The sequence below is a fragment of the Dendrobates tinctorius genome, unplaced genomic scaffold (assembly GCF_039654945.1).
Source record: "Dendrobates tinctorius isolate UK_male_01 unplaced genomic scaffold, ASM3965494v1 ptg000064l, whole genome shotgun sequence".
Classification (NCBI taxonomy): Eukaryota; Metazoa; Chordata; class Amphibia; order Anura; family Dendrobatidae; genus Dendrobates; species Dendrobates tinctorius.
In genome coordinates this window covers 47,853,162-47,878,930 of record NW_027361732.1, presented here as the reverse complement: position 1 = coordinate 47,878,930, position 25,769 = coordinate 47,853,162, and the positions used below count along the sequence as shown (strand labels likewise).

At 40.5% G+C, this 25,769-nt stretch overlaps 1 protein-coding gene across 6 annotated transcripts in view; it reads right to left on the bottom strand.

Moving 5' to 3' along the window:
• Nucleotides 1–25,769, bottom strand: part of LMO7 (LIM domain 7) — a 251,676-nt gene that overhangs the window by 19,889 nt on the left and 206,018 nt on the right. For 4 of the 6 annotated variants that reach the window (XM_073580396.1, XM_073580397.1, XM_073580400.1 and 1 more), the window contains 9 exons: nucleotides 24,643–25,294; nucleotides 19,205–19,348; nucleotides 14,155–14,269; nucleotides 13,665–13,826; nucleotides 10,779–10,960; nucleotides 8,653–8,710; nucleotides 4,398–4,454; nucleotides 2,287–2,312; nucleotides 1,796–1,900 (listed from right to left, as the gene is read on the bottom strand). In XM_073580396.1, the coding sequence (XP_073436497.1) occupies nucleotides 1,796–1,900; nucleotides 2,287–2,312; nucleotides 4,398–4,454; nucleotides 8,653–8,710; nucleotides 10,779–10,960; nucleotides 13,665–13,826; nucleotides 14,155–14,269; nucleotides 19,205–19,348; nucleotides 24,643–25,294 (1,501 nt within the window). The remainder of the gene's footprint in view (nucleotides 1–1,795; nucleotides 1,901–2,286; nucleotides 2,313–4,397; nucleotides 4,455–8,652; nucleotides 8,711–10,778; nucleotides 10,961–13,664; nucleotides 13,827–14,154; nucleotides 14,270–19,204; nucleotides 19,349–24,642; nucleotides 25,295–25,769) is intronic. The other 2 variants (XM_073580401.1, XM_073580399.1) reach the window with 2 other exon arrangements.

Below are 25,769 nucleotides of genomic sequence, written 5' to 3'. Positions count from 1 at the left end.
TGCACACCACAAAAACAAAACTTTGGCAATCAAAACTACAACTCATCCTGCAAAAACTAAGTGCTTTTACAGCTCTGTAGAATTATATTGAAAAAAAAAAAGGAGAGAAATAAATGAAAGTGCAGAAACAAAAATTGGCTGCACAGAGAAGGGGTTAAGTGGAAGAGAAAAAAAAAATCAAGCTATTAAAAATGAAAATGCAACACTTGCAAAAGGAAACCAACACTTCCAGATTTTCTTTTTTTTACCTCAAAATGTATTTTGCAATTGGTAATCATGACAAATGTTGCACATATGGGCTTTTAAAAATCGGCTCTGTTAAGTATAACTATTTTTTTTAATTCCTTTTTGCAGATTTATGACCATAGACAAGTGGAAGTTAACTTTGATATGGTTATGGCCCACCTGATAGGAATGTAGAATGCAAATTCCGGTTCAATTTTATTAATTATAATTAAAGACATCTCCCCTGCTTTGATGAGGGCTCCGGCGCTGAGGCCGCATCAACGCCGGGACATGTCAGCTGTTATGAACAGCTGACATGTGCCCGCAATAGGCACGAGCGGAATCGCCGTCCGCCTGTGCCTATTTACTAGTTAAATCCCGCTGTCAAACTCTGAAAGCGGGCATTTAAATAGCATTTCCAGCCGCTGGGCCGGAAATGACGTCATCGCCGACCCACGTCACGTGATCGGGGGGTCGGCGTCATGTTGCCTGGACAACCAGAGGTCTCTATGAGACCTCTACGGTTGTTCCAGGCATATGGCTTTCAGCGCCACCCAGTGGTCGGCGCTGAAAGCACAGCAGTAAATCAGCTACATATGGGCGATCTGCTCATCGCCCATATGTAGCAGAGCCGATTGGGTTGCGCATGCTTCTAGCCTCCTAGGCTATTGAAGCATGCCAAAAGTAAAAAAAAATGTTTAAAAATAAAAAAAAATTAAGAAAACCTAAAAGTTCAAATCACCCCCCTTTCGCCCCAATCAAAATAAAACAGTAAAAAAAAAAATCCCACCTACACATTAGGTATCGCCGCGTTAGGAATCGCCCGATCAATAAAAAAAAAAAACATTAACCCGATCGCTAAACAGCGTAGCGAGAAAAAAATTCAAAACGCCAGAATTACGCTTTTTTTGGTCGCCAAGACATTGCATTAAAATGCAATAACGGGCGATCAAAAGAACGTATCTGCACAAAAGTGGTATCATTAAAAACGTCAGCCCGGCACGGAAAAAATAAGCCCTCACCCGACCCCAGATCATGAAAAATGGAGACGCTACGGGTCTCGGAAAATTGTGCAATTTTTTTTTTTTTTTTTTTTTTAGCAAACTTTGGAATTTTTTTTCACCACTTAGATAAATGAGAACATAGACATGTTTGGTGTCTATGAACTCGTAATGACCTGGAGAATCATAATGGCAGGTCAGATTTAGCATCTAGTGAACCTAGCAAAAAACCCAAGCAAAAAAACAAGTGTGGGATTGCACTTTTTTTTTGCAATTTCACCGCACTTGTAATTTTTTTTCCCGTTTTCGAATACACGACATGGTAAAACGAATGGTGTCATTTAAAAGTACAACTCGTCCAGCAAAAAATAAGCCCTCACATGGCCATATAAACGGAAAAATAAAAAAGTTATGGCTCTGGAAAGAAGGGGAGGGAAAAATGAAAATGCAAAACCAAAAATACCCCTGGTCGTTAGGGGGTTAAAAACAATAGGAATCGTTTCCCTCAACTGAGCTTGGCTACTATACGTATGTGATCGATTCTTAGACAATCACATTTAAAACTTTACCTGCAACAGTTTTTCTTGTTCTTGATGCCATTTTTCCTGCCTCTTCCTCTCCTCTTCAGGGTCCCAAGACCATCTAGCTGAAACATTAAGGGATGGAACTGGCATCTAGGAATAATTTGAGAAAATGTTTTATATATATATATATATATATATATATATATATATATATATATATATATATATATATATATCTCCTCATTGATGTGCGCATAAATAAGGACACACCATGCAGACTAAGAACATTTAATTTAGCATAATTGAGAATTACCCAAATTAAGTGGAGGAAATAAGTAAAGCTACCAATAAGTTTTAAAAAGGGCTGTCCAGAATTAAAATAAGATGGGTGATTTTTTCAGAAATAACTTCACTACTTTTCTCAGTAGTGTTGATTATTGCAGCTCAGCTCCAGCAAGAGAGGCAATTCCACCCTTAATCCAAGGACAAGTATGGCACAATTTCAGGATGATAGCAGACCGGCTTTAGCATATTACCTCTGGTGTAGAAGAATCTGTACTTCCTGGTAGTGAGGCAGCAAAAGAACAAACACAAATAGGTCAAATCAAAGAAAACAAAAAACATATTTGATTACAAAAATAAGAACCTTAAAGAGCGAGATTCACCATTTCTGCAAACTTTTAATACTACTTTTGTCTCCTGGTCAAGCAATATTTTATCAGCAAGACTAAAACACTTTAAATATTGAAAACTTATAGGCTAAATTCATCTTTGAATGGACATTAGCATTTATTTACAAACTGGTGTGAGAAACTCGAGGAAAAATTTTGTCTTTATTTTAATTATATTGTTTATTCAATAATAAATTGTCCAAAGATTTTTTTTTTAAAAATTGTGACGTCTGCTTTATTTTGCAAATGCTAATCATACAATCTACCTACATAGAGTTGGTTATAAAATAGCTATATAACTGGTTTTACAAAAACTGGTATGCTTTTATTTGATTACATGAAGAATAAAATCCACATTTCCTACATGGCTTATTGAACAGACCCATGTATCACAATTAGCATAGTTAGATTTTAAAGCCCCCATTACAAAGGTTTTATAGTCTGTACTGAATGACTGTCGGTGCCAGTGCGAGGGGAGCAACTTTTGGAAAAAAACAGGGTCCTAATTTGAACTTGTCATGTTAAACAAGATATCCGATATGCCTATAGACAGCATGTTATAAAGCAGTAGAAGCGGAGCAGATCGATATGTACATTTTTGTTGGAAACTTATAATCTTCTTAAATTCCTTCTTTCTATAGGCTAAAGAGTCCAGTGGGTGGTCTTCTTACTAATATATCCAGGGTTCTCCAAATAGGTGAGCATCGAAAGATAGCTGTAAATTCACCGATTAGGACCACCCACTTAACGCATCAGCACAAAATGACTAAAGTTCCACACAGTGACATGACAACTGCCCTTCAAAGCCAAAACGCAGTATAATCTGGTCTTTTACACTTTGCTGATACAGTAATAAGTAAACCAGATAATTGGCATACTATTAGTTTTCATTTACTTTCGATACATATGGTATCATACAAATGTTGCTCAATGCAGAATATGGCACAGCAAACAAAATAAAACACGACAACACACAAGATCAGCAAACATGCTTGTTAGTCTGATATGAAGAGGATTGTCAAGCGTTGCACAGAAAAAAGCTATGGAACCATCTGAAACTATTGTATGTGGCGGAAGTGATCTTCTCTAATGTCAGACACACACAAGGCTTAGGCATCTACAACACATTTGATGAACCATAAAATGACATCACTAACAATGCAAAAGCATGAACAGCAGGATAAGCGGAATAAACGCCTGTACTACACAATAGGAACGTGTCATCCAGAAGCTATTTTACATAGGCTTCCCGGATGGCTAACAAGTAATTGGTTATAATCTACATCAATAGCATTGTTCTCCAGGATGAAATAAGCTATTACTTCAAAAGGCTACTCTAATTATGCTGATTGAAGAACATTTAAAGTAGGAAAAATGTATATAAATAGAGTAGAAATGTTTGTCCTTGACAATAACACTGAATTGATACCAAGTTCTGAAGATCCATCCCTGCTTGTCATTATTGACCAAGAATGGGATCGGATTCCAAAAACAAAGACGACAGCAAACATTGTTCTGCTCATCGCCATGTTCTAGGATCTATAACCAGATGAATGTTGTGAGACAGGACCTCCTCAATGTCATTGTGGATGCAGCCTTTCTATAGGTATTGGTACTCGTAACTTAAAGCTACAAATATTTTACTGGTTCAGGAACATAATGGCTTCCTTAATTTGCAAAAATACTGATGTGTGCACTGAACCCGGGTTATCATATGCTTTTTCTTGCGAGTGTGTTATTCTGCAGATATTGTCCAAACAAAGGAGAGGAGAAGCACAGCAACAACTCCCATTACCACACAAGTAGACCCATGAGCTGTAAGAAAAACCAGATGATCCTGGGGATAAAACAAATGGGTTATGTTGCTTTCAGCATGTGGCAGGAGAAGCTTAGAACCCAACACCATGGTTAGTCCTAAAAGAACCTTTAGAAATTTGGCAGTAGCAAAGCAGCTGGTACTTGATTACAAGTGTTACCTTGCTCAAAAAACTGAGACCTCCTTTTATTGTTTCTCAAGGATATAGGTTCATGTTCTAATTGAAAGATACAAAGTAAAACAAAAAAAAACTGTTTCATAACCATTCCAATAATTTAGGAAAACCGTCCCTATTGTTGAAAAATAAAATCACATTTTAGTAAACGTCTTACACGTATTGATCCTTAAAGAGGATGTGGCAGCTCTACTCACACATCTGTTTCAGTTAACACTTGATTTACCACTGAAATGGCAAAGTTGCTGCATCTTTTCTTAAAGCCCTATAGCATTTTTCTATTATTCTTTTTGAAAATATATAAGTAATTGATAAGTGGATGTTGCCATTCCCCTTGTTACAGGAGTAGAGCAAGAAGAAACTGAAGTAACCTACAAATTAGTGGCGAGTCCCTGCACACACTGAGAATGGCAAACCAATGTTGACTGTGTAGGGGCATAGCCTTTCACATGGTAAATGGTAACACCCTGGTGTCAATTTCAACAATCTTAAGAGGGATAACTGTGGAACAGCATAGTTTTAAGAAACCATAATCCAGAATTTTTAATTTACTTGTTAAATTCAAGCATTTACTAAAAACTTACTAGAGCTAAATGGTCCACTTTAAAGCTACAACTATTGACTTGGTAATCTTGACACAGATTTACAGGGGATAGCAATGTTCTATATTGCGATAGAGATGTACAATAGCTGTTCAGTATTTTCATGTTTAACTTTAAAGACATAGAATGAAAACTACCACCATGTATTAGTCAAATTTTTGACAAATGCAAGCAATAAACAAGCCACAAATTCCAAAAAGATAAATGCATTCACAAATTGATATTAAAGTGAAGCTTCAACAAGGAGATTACAACCATTTCTTATTATACTCCTTAACATTGAAGTTGCAACACCAAAAAGGAAAAGTCATAGAATTATGAAAATCTATGATCAATGGATGTGTTAATGATATGCAAATGATGAAAAAAATCAAACATTTTTAAATCATCTTGAATAATTACGGACTACGATTTCCGTGCACAGAGATACATACACTTACACACCTTGAGCATGCTATCAATGAAGTTATTAATGGTTGACTAACATTCTGCCATAATGAATTCTCTTGCACAAGCAAATCATCAAGATCTGCTATCAGCTCACTTTGCCATTGCCAATCAATGACATCCCAGATGTCCTTAATGGGAGATAAGTCCAAAGATACTTCAGAGTATGGCTGCTTAGGGTACCGTTACACCTAACGATGTACCAGCGATCCCGACCAGCGATATGACGCGGTCAGGATCGCTGGTGCATCGCTAGGTGGTCGCTAGTGAGCTGCCACACAGGCAGATCTCACCAGCGACATCACTGGGGACGGGGATCGCTACTTACCTGCCAGACGCGGCGATCCTGCGTCCTCCCGCCCGGCTCCACGCGTCGCTCGTCGGCGCCGCAGGAAGTGACCGACGAGGAATGGTCCAGCAGCTTCTCGCGCGATCAGCGGAGGAGCCGGTCGGAGGTAAGTATCAGACACAGCGATATCGCTAGCAATATCGCTATAACGTCACAAAATCGGTGACTTTACAGCGATATTGCTAGCGATATCGCAGTGTGTAACGGGGGCTTTACAGTAGGTCCTAGGACACCTTCACATTCCCTCATGAAAATATCTTCAAAGTATTGTCCACGTGGTCTCCAGACCAATATCAATGTGTGCAATACAAAAGCAAAACTCATCACTGAAAAGGATAAACCTCCACTCTAGCTTCCATTGCCATCCTTCTCTGCACCAAGATAGCTTTTGAAAGTGATTCCATAAGGTCAATGTAAAAACTGTTGCTGGACATCTGCATCTTAGCACAATGTCATGCAAACATTTTTTGATGGTTTGTGTAAACACTTTTTGATGCCATAGGCTTGGCATGTAGCTAGTGATGAGCGCAAGTGCTCGTGTATGCACCGAGTATTGAGGGTGCTCGAACGACATGTTAGAGTACTAACGGCTGCATGTTTTGCGATTGATAGGCAGCCACAAAACATGCGGGGATTGCGAGTGTTTGTCAGGCAATCCTCGCATGTTTTGTGGTTTTCTAACACCGGTAAAAAATGCAGCCGCGGGGGCTCGAACATGTTACTCGAGCTCCTGCAATACATACATACCCCATCATCCTAAGCAAACGCAAGTAACGAGAATTTGCGCTCATCACTATAGGTGATATCTAATTTCACTTGCAGTACAGAATGGATCAATACGGGCCATTCTTCAAATCTGATGAGTTCACCTGGGCAATGCAGTGAAGAGGAGTTCACAAGACATCACCACACTGGTCGTACTCCAAGGATTATAGTATGTGATGGAGTAATGAATGATATACAGACTCCTCTAATCTTCATTTCAAGTACCTCTAGTAGCTCTAATCTTCATTTGAGGATGCATTGATTTGGTTTTGGAATCCATGGTATGACCATTTCTCCAAAATGTCCTAAGACTTTTTTTTTTTTTTTTTTTAAAAACAAAACCAGGCCACATGTTGCTCTGGCTATTGTGATAGCCCAAATGTGCTACTATGGCATGTAATGTCTCCAGACTGGTCTCCCATCGAGAACACCTGTGATGTCATTGGTTGGCAAAGGCAAACTGAGCTGCCTGCAGTGGATCTTGTTGATTTATGTACGTAAGTGCATTTAGACCATTAAACCTTATTAAACCAAGACATGCAAGTTTAAGTGCGTGTTTTTCTGGACTCATTACTCATACCTGGTACTGACTAAATAGAGACATTTTGGAATGTTGCTTCCACTATTCTTTAGTTGCACATCATTAACATATCTAATGAATCTATGATTTTCCTAACCACATGACTTTTTTGGGGGAAAATTCAATGCTAAGGAGTGTATAAATCTTCATAGGGAAACAGTCTGAAAATAAGTCTAAAGTGGCTCCAAAGTAAAACTTAATTTTAAGGGCAGAGTCAGATGTCCGTAAAAATTAGAGCAAGGTCAGGATGCAGTGCAAAGACGGTCGGGAGAGCTGCTGGCCAGTCTGTGCACCGCTTCCGAGCTCACTCAGATTTATATAGCCGTCTAATTCTGCTCCAAGTGTCAGCAGTCCAGATGCAAACCATTCTTTCATTACATGTCATATTCAAACAAAAATGAAATGTAAAATCCCATGCCATAATGTGCAAATAAAGCAAACAAACATTATAGTAAAATCCGTTCCAAGCAACTGGATGATGTTTGCAGTTACTTTACTAGCCATTCAAAGCAAAGAAAAAAAGAAAACACATTACTGTAACTTAGAAGCCACAATGGTATCTTTAGTCTGAACTATATCACTGTGGAACATGATCTGTCTGGTGGCGCTGTACAAGTAGCCGCTGTATGTACTGTATGCTCGAGATATTTAGAGAAGGTGCACATATAAACTATTCTTACTTGAAGAAAAAGGAGCTTTTGTGTTTTGTTTTATCAAATAGTCTTATTAAAGATTTGTAGGAACCTTTACGGGAAAAGGTGAATAAGGCACAAACATGGTGAAGGATAGGGCATGTCCTAGAAGTGCAGCACATAATGTGAAAAAAATAATTTAAAAAAAATTCATTTTCCCAAGATGTAACGTGGAAAAGTTACTTTTTCCACAACGCTTTTTAAGCGATGGGAAAATTCTAGGAAATTACAATATATGGAAATCACAAGACCAAGTTAACACAATATGTAAACAGATACATATTGTGTATCTGTTTACATAACTACAGCGATAGAAAAGAAAAGCAACTTTGATTTTAATCATGTCTTTATTGTCTGATAACTGCTTGTTTTCAAACAATAAGTAAAACTATGGTTGTGTAAGCAGACAAGGCAGTGTAGCATGGGATTACTTTACGCAGTGGGTGTGAATGCAGACATTATGAAAATGACAATAACATTCTATAGAAAAGGTCTATTATTCTCGATGTATCCCCAATTCCATGAAGACGTAGGCTACACTGTGGCCCAATGAGAAGGTTCAGAACGTGTCCTCCACTCATCCTTAGGTGGGCGCCAGTAACACAGCAAGTATCATTTCTTGCAACAATGCATATTGCACCCCAGCACAGAACTGAAGGCACTGTCTATGACCATTTCCTACCGGTCACATACCTATCTAAATAGCATCCTAAGCAGCAATCTACTCTACATCCCAGCTTTGTCCTTATTTTGTAATGTAGATGTCTTGTACGAGTTAATTTACTAAAACATGAGGAACTATTACCTTTTTGCTTAGTATCCACTTCATCTTTAATTCCATTCATTTGTTTTTTTTCCTTAACCTAAAACAACAACAAAATGATTTATCTAGTGGTTAAGCTGTGCACACATGTCAGAGCTACCAGATCATTATTAATATGAAAGACTTCCTAAACACACACTGTTGAATTGAAAAAAAAAAATTTAGCCTACAACTATTTATAAATGAAGCTTAAAAGGGGTATTCTAAAGGTACTGTCACACTTAGCGATGTACCAGCGATCCCGACCAGCGATATGACGCGGTCAGGATCGCTGGTACATCGCTAAGTGGTCGCTAGTGAGCTGCCACACAGGCAGATCTCACCAGCGACATTGCTGGGGATGGGGGTCGCTACTTACCTGTCACACTAGGCGATTCTGCGTCCTCCCGCCCGGCTCCACGCTCGTCTCTCCACAGGAAGTGCCGCAGGAAGCTGACGACGAGAAACAGACCTGGACGTTCTCGCGCGATCAGCGATAAGCAGTAGGGGAGCGGGTTGTAGGTAAGTATCAGACACAGCGATATCACTAGCAATATCGCTATAACGTCAAGTTATAGCGATATTGCTAGCAATATCGCTTCGTGTGACAGGCCCTTAAGCAGTTTCTTGAGCAGAACACATCTTTCAGTCTGCTCACAGTCTGGTGGCTGGGGAGGGGCAGGCACTCCTCATTGAGTGATAGTTTCCTTTTGCTGAGCTTAGGGTCCCGTCACACCGGTGAGATCGCTGTGTGTGACGGGGATCAGCGACCGGCCCGCCTGCTGGTTATCGCTGATCGTGCTCGAGCGGCCAGGGCCATTTTTCGATCGCTGGTCTCCCGCTGCCCAGCACGCATCACTGCGTGTGGCGAGAGACCAGCGATCAGCAACGCTGGACGCTGGTTTCTAATGTAAACGTCGGGTATCCAGGAGCCGCGGCTCCTGGATACCCGCTGGTTTCCAAGGTAAACGTTGGGTATCCAGGAGTTGGGTATCGGCTCCTAGATACCCGATGTTTACCTCGGAAACCAGCGTGTACGCCGATTTCCAAGGTAAACAGCGGGTATCCAGGAGTCGCGCTGCTCCTGGATACCCGACGTTTACATTAGAAACCAGCGTCGCTGGTACTGATCGCTGGAGCTGTCTATGTGACAGCTCACCAGCGATCAGCCTAACGATGTCCCAGCGATCCCATCATGTCGGATCGTTGGTGAGATCGCTGGGACATCGTTTAGTGTAACGGGGGCTTTATGCTACTGTGACACATTAACAGTCTCTCAGTGCACATGTTCTGGAGTCTACATTATTGTCACTATATTTGCATCTAGATATTACATTATTATTGTGATTTTACAACTTCTTACTGTGACCTTATGTCACAGCACTGCTGATGCAGAGTTCTAGCTACCTGCTTATGTAAGCTAGCCCCCCGACTAAGGTTTATGACAGGCCTTATTCTTCACGTGCCTTAACAGGTTACATACAAAGGCAGTGGGAGAAGAAGAATGGGGGGGGGGGGGGGGGGGGGGGGGGGGAGTTATCAAACCATACATAGCCTGCCCCCCTATAGTCAGGAGGCTGGCTTTTGTGATCAGCTAGCTACAGCCATGACTCTGATCTCTGACGTAGCATCTCAGAAGTGGAGAAGGGCACTCAGGAGCAGCAGCAGTGCTGTGACTATTGGTAAAATCACATGACGTTGCCATAACAGGACAGGCAGAGGTGTGAGAAATTTTATAGCTTTACACAGAAAGCATGTTGAAATACATTTTGATCTCCCTGGAGTACCTCTTTAATATTACACATCGAAGAGAAAACAGTCTGCGATATTTGGGCATGTACATCTGCTGGAGCTTTGTCATCTTTCTATACATTCTGGGAAATAAGCTCTGATCTGAGGAAGAACACCACCTATTCTATGGTGCACACTGCTCTGCAAAGGATAACCGTGTACTACACTATGAATCATAAATGGTAGCTTTATTAATATTCACTTTATGAGATAAACAAAACACTTTAGGGTCAATGTAATGATCAAAACTATGGATTTTAATACTGACTTAGCAAAAAAAGAGCACAAAAAATATAAACCGCATGTTAAAAAGAGAGCAGCATAAGCATATTACTTACATTTCCTGGGTCAGGTGGGCTGCTTCTCACGGAAGTGCTGGGAGATCTGGAGGGGCTACTGCCCCTAGAGCTTGCATCAATCCTCTTACTCTCAGGAGAACCTACAAGTTTGTTATCCATACTGGTGAGATTGAGGGTTTTATGGCTTTTGTACGGCAGGGAAGGTGGGTCTCTGCCCCAGTCTGATTGGTAAGTAATCAATGCAGCGACACAAAGTATGAAAGTTAATGAAAAACAAACACGAGACACAAGTCTACAAAGTGATGAAGCAAGCAGCAAAAGCGGTGTCACAGTGTTAGATCTCAGCAAAAAAGACCACCTTCCCAGACATGCAGCTATACATGCAGTTAGACAGCATAATGAATACTTTACTAAAACTTAAAGGCACTTTAACCATATTTTCTTTTTACATTTATACCAATTTTCCAAAAACATAGATGTTACCGTACTGAAAGAAATTAGTTTTACAAGACGTCAATCACCATCTCTGTCCTTAGACCTAAACCCCAACATATCCACTAAAGTAGAGACCCAGCTATGTCTGTCTAACATCCATATAGGTATATAAAGAGTATTTTTACTCATTTCCTGCCTTGTAAGCACTCTATGCCACCCCAATTGTTTTATTCTTTTCATTTTCTGTTACTATCCGCTCTATAACAGAGTTATACAGTTAAAGTGCCATTAAGTCACATACTAAACAAATAAAACAAAGATATCCTCTGTAAGAAAAAAAATTCTATTGTGAACGTCTGTTCAAATTTTATTTAAAAAAGCATTGAGGGTGGTTCATTCATTCCTACAAGTTTAAGGATTTCTACAAACGTTAAAAAAAATGAATCCACCTGAAAGGATCATGACTATGATGATTCATTAAGAAAAAAAATACATAACATTTTAAATATACTGCTCTGTTTAAAAATCTAAATGTGTTAAGATTACATAAAGTAAATTTCCTAAGTGACCTGCAAATGTATCAAAAATTCCAATTTTATTTGCTACCATTTTGAAAACCCAAAAAGTCCAGCACTTAGTCTTTCCAGCATAAAAACCGATTTACTATATTAGAAAGACATTAGTGTAAAAACAAATCCCAGAATATTAACCAAGACCTTGCAGTCTTACCCATGGGTACTTTTTTTAAAAAATTTTCATATGCCAAGTAGCCATCCGCAACTTGGGATATTGTACTTTGCAAGTGCAGTGAAACTGGTTTCACATGGATTGTTTATGTTTATTATTAGAACAAAAGGGTTAAACCGCACCTCTCAAATGTCAAAATCTTATAGACAAAGTTGCCACAGGAGGCAGAATAAATGTAAGACTTATTTCTTCACCACGGTCTGGGGCGCGGTCTTCTTTTTTTTATTGTTTATGTTTATTAGTCTTGTGTTACTTTCACCTATTAGTTGGCCCATACATATGTGCTACATAGAAACCAACAAATATATAAAACAAAACCATATGGAACCAATTAATATATACCCCAATAGAGTCACATACTTTGTAGTATTGACTCAAGGGGAATTGAGGATGGACACTCCTACATAGCATGTTACACAAAGAAAAGGGAGTACAAGTCCAATATAATGAGAAAGATATCAAATTTATTAGACATATAATAGTACTGACATAACCACATAATTACAACAAAAGGATCAGGCATTATGAGCTGCTTTAGTCCTAAAGATTAAATGTAAAGTGCATAGTGTTTATGGTGGATATGGACCATATAACAGGGAATCAAAAAGTAAAGGGAGGTCACAACCAGGTGCGCATCCTGTGAAGAAACCCCCATTATCCCACGCAATAGTGCTTACCCATAATGAATTCCACCAGGACTTATGCAGCGCCGACACCGACGCGCGTTTCGCCTCTTTTTCAAGGTGCGGACCGCACCTTGAACAAGAGGCGAAACGCGACTCGGTGGCGGCGCTGCATAAGTCCTGGTGGAATTCATTATGGGTAAGCACTATTGCGTGGGATAAGGGGGGTTTCTTCACAGGATGCGCACCTGGTTGTGACCTCCCTTTACTTTTTGAGCCCCTGTTATATGGCCCATATCCACCATAAGCACTATGCACTTTACATTTAATCTTTAGGACTAAAGCAGCTCATAATTCCTGATCCTTCTGTTGTAATTATGTGGTTATGTCAGTACTATTATATGTCTAATAAATTTGATATTTTTCTCATTATATTGGACTTGTACGCCCTTTTCTTTGTGTAACATAGAAACCAACAAGCAGACTTGCTATTTTCTGAAATAAAACCTCCAAATGGTCTGACTGACATGTGAATGCCAATACTTGCATATGATAATTCTACGAAGGTATCAATTAAGAAAAATATGCAAAACAATTACTTATTCACAGTGATACAATATTGCAGGTACACAGCCAAACCAGACATTGATGGTTTCCAGGTAGCACATTTATTTTTTTTTACCTTTTTTGTTCAAGTACTTCACTTTTTTCTGCTTAACGGAAGGGATTTGTATAACTTTATGGTTGCATTTTTACAAAGTAGTTTAAGCACAATATATATATAGCATGTCAAGCCTGTGACATCAAAGGTGTCATAAAAATGTTAAAAAGCCACATTATCAATTATTGTGTTACGCTATATGCCCAGCACCTTCATACAAAAATTTTCAGCACATCAATTCTGCCAGTTTTCAATAGCCATTATTACTATTTTCTATAGAACCAGCGACATGCAGATATACAGAATGCTTGTGTATCAAAATATGTGAAAATTGGGTTTGGATTTACTATTAGAATGGGTGCATTTTTTTATTCTTTCAAAACTGGCAAAATTCTCTAGTTAGCATTGCCAAAAGCTGTTACCGTGGACAGCACTACTGATATCTGAAATGAAACGTACCATTCTTGCCGTATCGTCTGACATCTATTGCAAGGTTTCCAGTTTCCACAGCACTGTCCATGGCTCCTCTCCACTGATTATAGTCCATAGATGACACCTTGATGCCGTTGACAGATAGAATTTCATCATCTACTTGCAGCTGGGAAAATTCAGCAGGGCTGCCTGCAAACAAATATACAGTCCAAGGTCAAAATAATTAGTCATAAATTATATGAAATGCACTGCAGATTAAAAATTAGACATGTTTGCAACTTTGTACTTGGTGATTTGCATAACATAAAAGATACATGGTAAAAGTACACAAGTAAACTCCAGCAGACTGCCATGATATATAAAAAAGGCAAAAAAATAACACTTTACTACAAAAACTCCCCCCAAAATGTAAACTGTCAAAAATGCAATATGTTGTCTAAAGTTGCTCTATGTCAAACAAAAATGACACTTACAAATAACATAATAAAGAGGAAAAATAAAAGACCTGTTACTGTACCTGCATTGACATATGTTACAAACACCCCTGCACTGTTCCAGTTTGTTTTAAACCCAAAGTCATGGCTGCTTCCAGGCTTCTGGTTAATGCTAATTCTCATGTCGCTGTATTGGTCCTGGAAAAAAAAAAAACACAACCTGAGTATCCTGTGTCTCTGACCTTTGTAGACAGGAAAGTCTATCCAGTACCGAAGGCAGGCTGTACATAATATACTCTCTAATTATCCATGAGAGACGCTGTCAGTGCACATTGTTCAGTTTGTCACCAAATTCCTTACTCCCAAGCTGCTTTGTTCAAAAATGTCCTGTGTAATGTGGAAACGGGTGACGCTCAATAAATGTGTATCTACCCTACAATAATAGGCACCGAATACCATCACTCTCAGGTCTTTGTCAGTATCCCAGAGAAAAAAAGGGGCATAACCCTCATTTTATTCCAGTCCATGGATTATAAATATAAATTTCCCAGGAGGAAAGGAAACAATGTGTGAAAGATTATATCAAACCTCGAATTCAAAATAATTCAACAGCAGCAACACCACGAGAAGCCACTATGGGAAACGGCACTGGCTTTTTCCTGAAGTGGCTTTGATTAGGAATACCTTGCAAGACTGCTGACCTCTTAAAACGTTGCGTGCACATAGGTATATGCACACAACATCTTTTTCGCACGGATTCCACCACAGACACCGCCTTAACAATTTATCAGCAAATGCTGAAAAAAATGAACATATGCATTACCAGGTAAGGCTGGTTTCACATTAGCGCATTTTCAGCGCGCGCACGGCCGGGGGTAGCTCCGCCCCCGATCCGGCTCTCTGCCCGGCGTGCCCACCCCTTCCTTGTAGCGCCGCCTCCTAGCGGACAGCGGCGCCTGCGATCGGCGCACCCTATCTTTAGCATAGGGTGCGCCGATCGTGCGCAGGCCGTGCGCTAGTTGCGCTTTGACCTGCGCTGCGCACTTTTGACGGTGCGCCGTGCGCGCCAAAATCCGAAAAGTTTGATTTTGGCGCGCACGGCGCACCGTCAAAAGTGCGCAGCGCAGGTCAAAGCGCAACTAGCGCACGGCCTGCGCACGATCGGCGCACCCTATGCTAAAGATAGGGTGCGCCAATCGCAAGCGCCGCTGTCCGCTAGGAGGCGGCGCTACAAGGAAGGGGCGGGCACGCCGGGCAGAGAGCCGGATCGGGGGCGGAGCTACCCCCGGCCGTGCGCGCGCTGAAAATGCGCTAATGTGAAACCGGCCTAACATTGACATAAGTGTAGAATATTTAAAGTCCTTTAACCACTTCAGGTTTTAAAAACACCAATAGGTTAAGTGTGACATATTCAGACTTCTGGTGTTTTCCAATTTAAAGAAAGACACACGGTACTTTCTAAGTGAATAGGAAAGCTAAAACATTGGCTGGATATATTTCAGAGCTTTACCATTGATTTTTCCTTAAAATATTGTTAGCAGGTTCTTCATTATTCAATAGTGTGAGAAAAATGCCTGGAAAAGGACCATAGGAAAAAAAAACAAAAAAACAAAAACTATAAGAAAACACTATAAACAAACACCGTAGAAAAAAACAAAGCGGAAAAATGCTTTGGACTTGAACGATGAAATTGACAAAAGACACTGCAAGAAAAAAAAATATTTTCCTGAAGCGCCTTCTGCTTGAAAAACTTGGCGGGTTCATCAGAATTTAAAAGATGTTGTGTGCGCATACCATATGGCTTTTGTCATGGTTTACTGTACTGCATGCTAGTGATGCATCCATCAAGATATGTTTTGCTTTTATGAAAGTCTGAAATTTAACAATGTTTAGATGCACTTTTCAATGTTAAATTTTATGCTACTAAAACAGATAGTCATACCACACAAACCAAAATAATAAATAACATTTACCTTATATTTACTTTGCATCCCCATCGTTTTTTAACATCATAATTAAATGACTTTTAAAGGGCTTAAAAGTTTAACAGCAATTTTTCATATTTCAAGAAAATTTACAAACCCTGTTTGGGTATATGAAAAGGTTTGGGAGAGAAGAATAACCATTTGATTTTGGGAGCACCAATTTGGCTGAATTAGATAGTGGAAGCCCTGTAGCATTTTCAAAGCCAGTAAGGTGCCACAACAGAAACATTTCCCCACAAGTGACTCCAGTCTTTCTTTTAAACTCTGTCCCAGCATGGGACTTGAACACACTACACTTTGTTGGTGTAATGAGTGCAATACTCCTGTACTGCAGCACATTAGACCTGTCAGTTCCACACTGACATACAGCCTCCATAGACCCAGCTTATGGTATAAACAGTGGGGAAAAAGTATTTAGTCAGCTGCCAATTGTGCAATTTCTCCCTCTTAAGATGAGAGAGGCCTGTAATTGACATCATACGTAGACCACAACTATGAGAGTCAAAATGAGAAAAAAAATCCAGAAAATCACCTTGTCTGATTTGGCAAGATTTATTTTTCAAATTATGGTGAAAAATAAGTATTTGATCATTAACAAAAGTTCATCTCAATATTTTGTTATAAATCCTTTGTTGGCAATGACAGAGGTCAAACGTTTTCTGTAAGCCTTCACAAGGTTGGTACACACTTGGTGGTATGTTGGCCCATTCCTCCATGCAGATCACCTCTAGAGTAGTGATGTTTTTGGCCTGTCGCTGGGCAACACGGACTTTAAAATCCCTCCAAAGGTTTTCTGTGGGGTTGAGATCTGGAGACTGGCTAGGCCACTTCAGGACCTTCATATGCTTCTTACGAAGACACTGCTTTGTTGCCCTGGTGGTGTGCTTGGGAACATTATCATGCTGAACGACCCCTCCATGTTTCATTTTCAATGCCCTTGCTGATGGAAGGAGGTTTGCACTCAAAATATCACGATACATGGCCCCATTCATTCTTACATGTACACGGATCAGTCGTCCTGGTCCCTTTGAAGAAACAGCCCCAAAACATAATGTCATCACCCCCATGCTTCACAGTAGGTATGGTGTTCTTCGGATGCATCTCAGCATTCTGTCTCCTCCAAACATAGCAAGTTTTGTTTCTACCAAACAGTTCTACTTTGGTTTCATCAGACCATATGACATTCTCCCAATACTCTTCTGGATAATCCAAATGCTCTCTAGCAAATTTCAGTCGGGCCTGGACATTTACTGGCTTAAGCAGGGTGACACGTCTGGCACTGCGGGACCTGAGTCCTTGCCAGCGTACTGTGTTACTGATGGTAGTCTTTGTTATGGTGGTCCCAGCTCTATGCAGGTCATTCACTAGGTCCCCCCGTGTGGTTCTGGAATTTTTACTCACCGTTCTTGTGATCATTTTAACCCCACAGGGTGAGATCTTGTGTGGAGCCCCTGATCGAGTGAGATCATGAGTGGTTTTGTATGTCTTCCATTTTCTTATTATTGCTCCCACAGTTGATTTCATCACACCAAGCTGCTTGCCTATTGCAAATTCAATCTTCTCAGCCTGGTGCAGGGCTACAATTTTGTTTCTGGTGTCCTTTGACAGCTCTTTGGTCTTCACCATAGTGGAGTTTGGCGTGTAACTGTTTGAGGTTGTGGACAGGTGTCTTTTATACTGATAACAAGTTCAAACAGGTGCCATTACTACAGGTAATGAGTGGAGCAGCCTCTTAAAGAAGTTACAGGTCTGTGAGAGCAAGAAATCTTGCATGCTTTTAGGTAACCAAATACTTATTTTCCACCATAATTTGAAAAATAAATATGGCCAAATCAGACAAGGTGATTTTCTTGTTTTGTTTCTCATTTTGACTCTCACAGTTGTGGTCTACCTATGATGTCAGTTATAGGCTTCTCTCATCTTTTTAAGCGGGAGAACTTGCACAATTGGTTGCTGACTAAATACTTTTTTCCTCACTGTAACAGACCACTACAGCTGGCATATCAAGATGAGATTGTTTCGCCTCAGGTTGCAATAGCAACCACTGATCACAGTATAGGGTCAGGACAGGGTTTAGCCATCAGCCCCCTGTCAGCAACATATACCACACCCCTGCCATGTCCACCCCTATTACATTTAATGTAATTTACGGGGAACATCTTTCATCCCCCCCATACAGGGTTTATAAGGGTTGGAAGGGGCATCCAACGGTGAGAGGGGGGCGCCATTTGCGCAGCATTAGGGTGCCAAACTTTGCTGTTAGGTAGGGTGTTGTTGAGTTTGAGATTAGAGTCAGGAACCTCTCTTGGCCTTTTTCTTTCAAGTGTTTCTTGGTATCTTGGTGATGGTATGCTTTTTTGTGCACAAGCAATTTTTAAATGCATTAATAAAAGTTATTTTTTAATATAGATCATTGGTTTCTCTTCTTGTGAATTATTTGCTATAGCAGCCATCAGCACCCCTTAATCGCATCACGGGGAAGAAAATGGAATAAGAGGGAGCTTGCTTCCACTCACAATCACACAATCATATGAATGTTGCAGTTGCTATTCACCATGGCGTCCGGTGGGTTACATAGAATCAGTACTGGTGTCAAACCTGTTTGTTTCTACAGGAGAAAGGCGGCGGGGGGGTAATCAGTGCTTCAGGTCATGATAATGTGTCATGTGTGTACTGCCCCTGTACACTCACGATCACCAAGGAGTACCTGTAAGTCATATTGCAAGAACTTTTTCTCAGTCATGACATAAGTGCATGAAAAATGTCAGGAAGGGGTTAAGACCGATATTTCATAGTTAGCCAAACTCAGACAACTTTTGAATGCTGGATAAATGGTACTAGTCACCGGATTCATGCTGCCAAAATGGGGTGCAGCATGAACCAGATCCTGGCCACACGATTACAGCCAGGTTCTGAATCATGTTGCCCGCAGATTGGACTGCATGATTTAGGGGACAGGTTGCCTTTAATACGTTGGACATACGTCATACTGCAGAATGGTTTCACATAAGATAAATGGGATTTTGTTAAACCCCTTTGATATTCATTTTGTTTTACAATTGTATCACATAGACACAGCATTAGAGGTACAGATATCTGTGCTGACATTACAAGACACAAGTGAAGTGATGCTCCATGAGCACATTACCAGGGAGCTCCCGGTGTTTTTCTTCTCATGTTGTATATTATCAGCCTCATCATCACTATGAAAGGCACTGCTGAGCTTCTCCACCTCTGGCTTGTTATAATGGGACTCAATTGCTGAACCATTATACTTTCGGGTATCATCCACCTAGAAAACACAAGAACTTTTCAGTCAACAGTTTCTATAAAATATACTTTTAAAACAAACATATACAGTCCCACACACAAAAATTATGTCTGGCTGTGATTTAGGCTGGTTTCACATTAGCGCTTTTTAAGCGCACGCACGGCCGGGGTAGCTCCGCCCCCGAGCCGGCTCTCTGCCCGGAGTGCCCGCCCCTTGCTTGTAGCGCCGCCTCCTAGCGCACAGCGGCGCCTGCGATCGGCGCACCCTATCTTTAGCATAGGGTGCGCAGATCGTGCGCAGGCCGTGCGCTAGTTGCGCTTTGACCTGCGCTGCGCACTTTTGACGGTGCGCCGAGCACGCCGAAATCCGAAAAGTTTGATTTTGGCGCGCACGGCGCACCGTCAAAAGTGCGCAGCGCAGGTCAAAGCGCAACTAGCGCACGGCCTGCGCACGATCTGCGCACCCTATGCTAAAGATAGGGTGCGCCGATCGCAGGCGCCGCTGTGCGCTAGGAGGCGGCGCTACAAGCAAGGGGCGGGCACGCCGGGCAGAGAGCCGGCTCGGGGGCGGAGCTACCCCCGGCCGTGCGTGCGCTTAAAAAGCGCTAATGTGAAACCAGCCTTACTCCACTCTCCCCATACAGAGCACATGAATGATCAGCAAAGATGACCATTTATCTGTATGGGGAAGCTAGGAAAGGTAACAGACAGCTGAATACACCCAATTGAGAAGCAGTGTTATGTAATGTTCACAACTCTGATTAAAACTGCACCATGATTTTCTGCGTAAGAAATTCATCTGCAGCTTCAGGTGTATTTGATCATAGGGAAGAACCATTGCACTTTATATTTAGTATAAGCACACTTGGGTTACTGTTTTGGCTTACTATAGCACATATGCACTTTATACCCTGTATTCTTATGCATATTGATATTTTTAAGACTAATTCATTGTTAAGCGCTAGTCATTACAATTGTGATTTATAAGGTTATAATAACTTTGCCCTGTGTCCTATTAGCATTTATGCTCTGTTTCATGTTTTAATTATGTAAAATAAAATTTGTTATTTTACATAGTAACATAGTTATGAAGGCTGAAGGAAGACCTTATGTCCATCTAGTTCAGCCTATTTTTAGTGCAGCCGTTCTGCATTGCTGATCCTGGGGAAGGCAAAAAACCCACAGAGTAGAAGCCAATTTTCTCCATAGGGAAAAAAATTTCTTCCCCTAAGCTGGGTCAACCATCTACCTATAATATTATGTTATTCGTAACCTTCTATATTGTTACCCACAAGAAAGGCATCCATTCCTTTCTTAAATTCATTCAGTGAGTTGGCCATCACCACTTCCTCAGGAAGAGAATTCCAGAGTCTCACTGCTCTTACTGTGAAGAACCCTCTTCTATGCTGGTGCAGAAATTGTCTTTCCTCCAAACGAAGAGAATGCCCCCTTGTTCTTGTCACAGTCCTTGGTACAAACAGTTCATTGGAGAGATCTCTGTATTGCCCTCTGATATAATTGTAAATATATATTAGGTCTCCCCTAAGTCTTCTCTTTTCTAGAGTAAATAGACCTAATTTTGATAACCTTTCTGGGTATTGTAGTGAACCAACTCCATTTATCATTTTAGTAGCCCGCCTTTGAACCCTTTCAAGTTCAGTAATGTCTTATTTGAGCACCGGCGTCCAAAATTGCACACCGGCGTCCAAAATTGCACACAATACTCCAAGTGTGGTCTGACAAGTGATTTGTACAGAGGGAGAATTATGTTTTCATCTCGTGTCCCCAGACCTCTTCTAATGCATCCCATGACCCTATTTGCTTTGGTGGCAGCTGCCTGACACTGGGCACTCCAATTGAGCTTCTTATTGGCTAAGATGCCCAAGTCTTTTTCCATGTCTGATTTCCCCAGCAGTTTCCCATTTAGTAAGTAATTGTAGCATCTGTTTCTCCTTCCCATGTGCATAACCTTACACTTATCTGTGTTAAACCTCATTTGCAATTTTTCAGCCCAATTCTCCAATTTACTCAAATCTGTCTGTAGTTGCAAACTGTCCTCCTTTGTGTTATCTACCTTACATAGCTTTGTACCATCTGCAAATACTGATATTTTACTGTGTAAGCCATCCACTAGATCATTAATAAATATATTAAATAGTAGGGGGCCCAATACAGACCCGGGGGTACCCCACTAGTAACCCTGGCCCAATCTGAGTATGCCCCATTAATAACCACTCTTTGTTTTCTATCACTAAGCCAGCTACCTACCCATCTACACACATTTTCCCCTAATATGCTTCAAAATTAATTAGCTTCAAAAACTCTATTATCCCTCTTTCTTAATTGAATTGTGAGTATATGTTGGTTATAGCTTCAGGTGCTGCAGATTGTCTTGAGGATTAGCTACACAGTCAAAAAATGGGGCTAATCCTTTTTCTTGTCTAGCCCAAAACATGCAGCATGCTACCCACGTCTAACGCAGATTTTTTCAGCAATTCCAAAAATTAGCTCAGATATTTTACACTGCATGCCAATGAGGTAGTGGAAACCAGATTTACATGGGATGTGGATTGTAGCTGGATTTTAAACGGAGTCAGAGCTAAATCCAACTTATGTGAACATACCTTAAGTTGTGTCATTACTAGTGTTGAGCGATACCATCCGATATCCAGAAATATCCGATCGGATTGGATCGGCCCGATACACAAAAAGTAATCGGGTATCGCAGATTCCGATACCGGAAGTCCCATTCAAGTCAATGGGACAGAAATATCGGATTTTAAAAAAACCCTTTCTTTCCTTGTACATCCAGTTCGGGAGGGGGGGGGGGAAGAGTGTGGGAGGTGCGTGGGCGGACACTGTGCGTGTCTGTGTGTGCGGGCGGGCTCTGTGCGGGCCTCTCGGGGGTCTGTACGGGTCTAACGGGGGTCAGTGCCGGCTGCCGACGGTCTGTACGGGCCTGCAGGGGGTCTGTGCCGGCTGTCTGCACGGGCCTACCGGGGGTCTGTGTGTGTGTGCAGGCATCGTCCGATGGGACTACAAGTGCCATCGGGCGATGCCTGCTACAATGACAGTGATTGACACATTAGCCAATGATGGGACAGTAGTAGTCCCATCATCTGGCTAATGTGTTGAATGTAAAATAAAAAAAAAAAATAAAAAAATACATACTACCTACATACAACATTCATACTACATACACACTACATACGACATACATACTTCATATATACTACATTCATATAACATACATACTACATATATACTACATTCATTCAGCATACATACTACATACATACTACATACATACTACATACATACTACATACATACTACATATATACAACATTCATACAACATACATACTACATACATACTACATACAGTAGATACTACATTTATACAGCATATATACATACTTCATATATACTACATTCATACAGCATACATACTACATACATACTACATTCATACAGCATACATACATACTACAAACATACATAAAACATGCTACAGATATACTACATACATACTACATTCATACAATACATACATATAGACATACAGTACATACTCACCATTACTTGTCACATTGTTCCCTGAAGCCAGTGTCATCTGTTAAAAAAAATGAAAAAAACAAACCAGCAAATACTCCCTGTTCCGCAGAAATCCACGAGTGTCCCACGCCGATCTCCCGTGGAGAACAGCAGCATCAGCTGATGCGACCTCTCTCTAGGGGGCTCCAGGAATCCAATGACGGGAGGTAGGTATCCTTCCGCACTGTATTCCTCCGCCACTGTAAAAAAAAATAGTCCCTAGTCTCACTTTTGGCATTGCTGTGTGAGAAAGTTCCCACGCAGCTTTTGCCATAAAGTGAACCTAGGGACTATTTTTTTTACAGTGGCGGAGGAATACAGTGCCGAAGGATACCTACCTCCCGTCATTGGATTCCTGGAGCCCCCTAGAGAGCGGTCGCATCAACTGATGCTGCTGTTCTCCACAGGAGATCGGCGTGGGACACTCGTGGATTTTTGTGGAACAGGGAGTATTTGGTGGTTTGTTTTTTTCATATTTTTTTCACAGATGACACTGGCTTCGGGGAACAATGTGACAAGTAATGGTGAGTATGTACTCTATGTTATATGTACTGTATGTCTATATGTATGTATTGTATGAATGTGTAGTTTGTATGTAGTATATATGTAGCATGTTTTATGTATGTTGTTTGTATGTAGTATGTATGTATGCTGTATGAATGTAGTATATATGAAGTAAATATGTAGTATGTTTGTAGTATATCTGTAGCATGTTTTATGTATGTTGTATGTAGTATGTATGTATACTGTATGAATGTAGTATATATGTAGTATGTATGCTGTATGAATGTAGTATATATGTAGTATGTATGTTGTATGAATGTAGTATATATGTAGTATGTATGTATGAATGTTGTATATATGTAGTATGTATGTAGTATGTATGTTGTATGAATGTTGTATATATGTAGTATGTATATATGCTGTATGAATGTAGTATATATGTAGTATATATGTAGTATGTATGTATGCGGTATGAATGTAGTATATATGTATGTTGTATGAATGTAGTATATATGAAGTATGTATGTATGTTTCTTTTTTTTTTTTTTACATTCAACACATTAGCCGGATGATGGGACTACTACTGTCCCATCATTGGCTAATGTGTCAATCAATGTCATTGTAGCAGACATCGCCCGATGGGACTTGTAGTCCCATTGGACGATGCCTGCACACACACACAGACCCCCGGCAGGCCCGTATAGACCGCCGGCAGGCCGGCACAGACCCCCCCGGCAGCCGGCACAGACCCCCCGGCAGGCCCGTACAGACCGCCGGCACAGACCCCCGGCAGCCGGTACAGACCGCCGGCAGCCCGCACAGACCCCCAGCAGGCCCGCACAGACCGCGCATCATGATGACATGATTTCAGCAGCCAATCACAGCCACAACAGTGGCTCATTGCATTACGGGAACTTCCGATTCCGGTATTAGATATTGAAAAAATATCGGTACTCGGTAACGGAATTCCGATACAGCGAATATCGGCCGATACCCGATATTTGCAGTAGGGGAATGCTCAACACTAGTCATTACGCATCAATATTTCGGCGAAAAGGTTTTATAAAGATAGAGAAAAGAGTATAGAAATGTGACATTTATCAAACAGCATGAGCCATTGATAAATTTAGAGCTTTTGAAGATAGATTGTAAAAAGAGACCATGTGTAAAAAATTCTAATTGATCATTAATAAAAGCACAAATGTAAATTTCCTTACTGTGTACGATTTGGTAAATGAGGAAATTCCCTTTGTCTGGGAACCAAAAGGTCTTGGAGTAATCACTGATGTCAATCGAGAAGTATCTGTTTTTTGGTATCCTCTTGGTAATGAAGATGAAATCCGACTAGGCTTGCTTTCTGTAGTCAGAGAACTGGATGAATATGGCATGCTGCTGAAGTCAGTGGGTGAGGATTTTCCTTGCACTGCATAACTCTTCACTGAATAACTAGTGCTCTTACTTGTATATGGTTTATCTAATTCATCCGTGGTTTCCTTTCCATACAGAGTCTTAGTAATTGGTCTAATCTCAGGGCTTTCAACCTTGGGAGACGGTTGCGCAGTAAAAGTGGTATCCCTGTGAATCTTTGCCTGGGGCTCAGATTCTGTCTGACCACTAGGAACCGATTCATCATCTTCAAAATTTATTAAATTGCCATCATTTTCATCCTTGTGTGAAGAATAATTTTGGGTGGCATACACAGAAGCTTCAGTTGTTCTTGTGTACGGGATATCCACTGTGTAACTCTTTTCTAAAACTGGCTTGGATGGGATAGCTGGCTCCCCAAAGACATCATCATTTGATGAATACATCCGGTGAATTTTTGACCTTTGATATCCATTATTGTGGTTCTCAATTTCTCTATCCTCCCTTGAAAAAAAAAAAAAAATGAATTTCTTGTTAATAGTTATAAACAAATGAACCAGTCACAGTTGATAAAAATTTCCTGGACAAATAAATTTCCTTAGCAATGGAACTGTAAAACTGAAATTAGAGAAATTGAATTTCACATTTTTAAGAACATTTCCGGAGCTAAATACATTTTGGCTTTCTTTGCTTTTCTACAACATGCATTGTGTTCATCTGCCTTGGGAATGAAAGATGTGACCTTTTTGTCACTCTCTCCAAATGTTATCGAACGCCATACTTTCACTTAGAAAAAAAGAATCAATTCATGTGGCATAAACTAGCAACATTGGCCAAAATTTGTGTAGGGCAGCTTTGGACAAAAACTAAAAGATGGTTATCTGTTTGGGACATGTACACTGTTGGGAACAATATAATAAGTTGAGATTAAATAAGTGAGAAAGAAAAAAATGGTCATTGATTTTCAGTTTTATTTAAA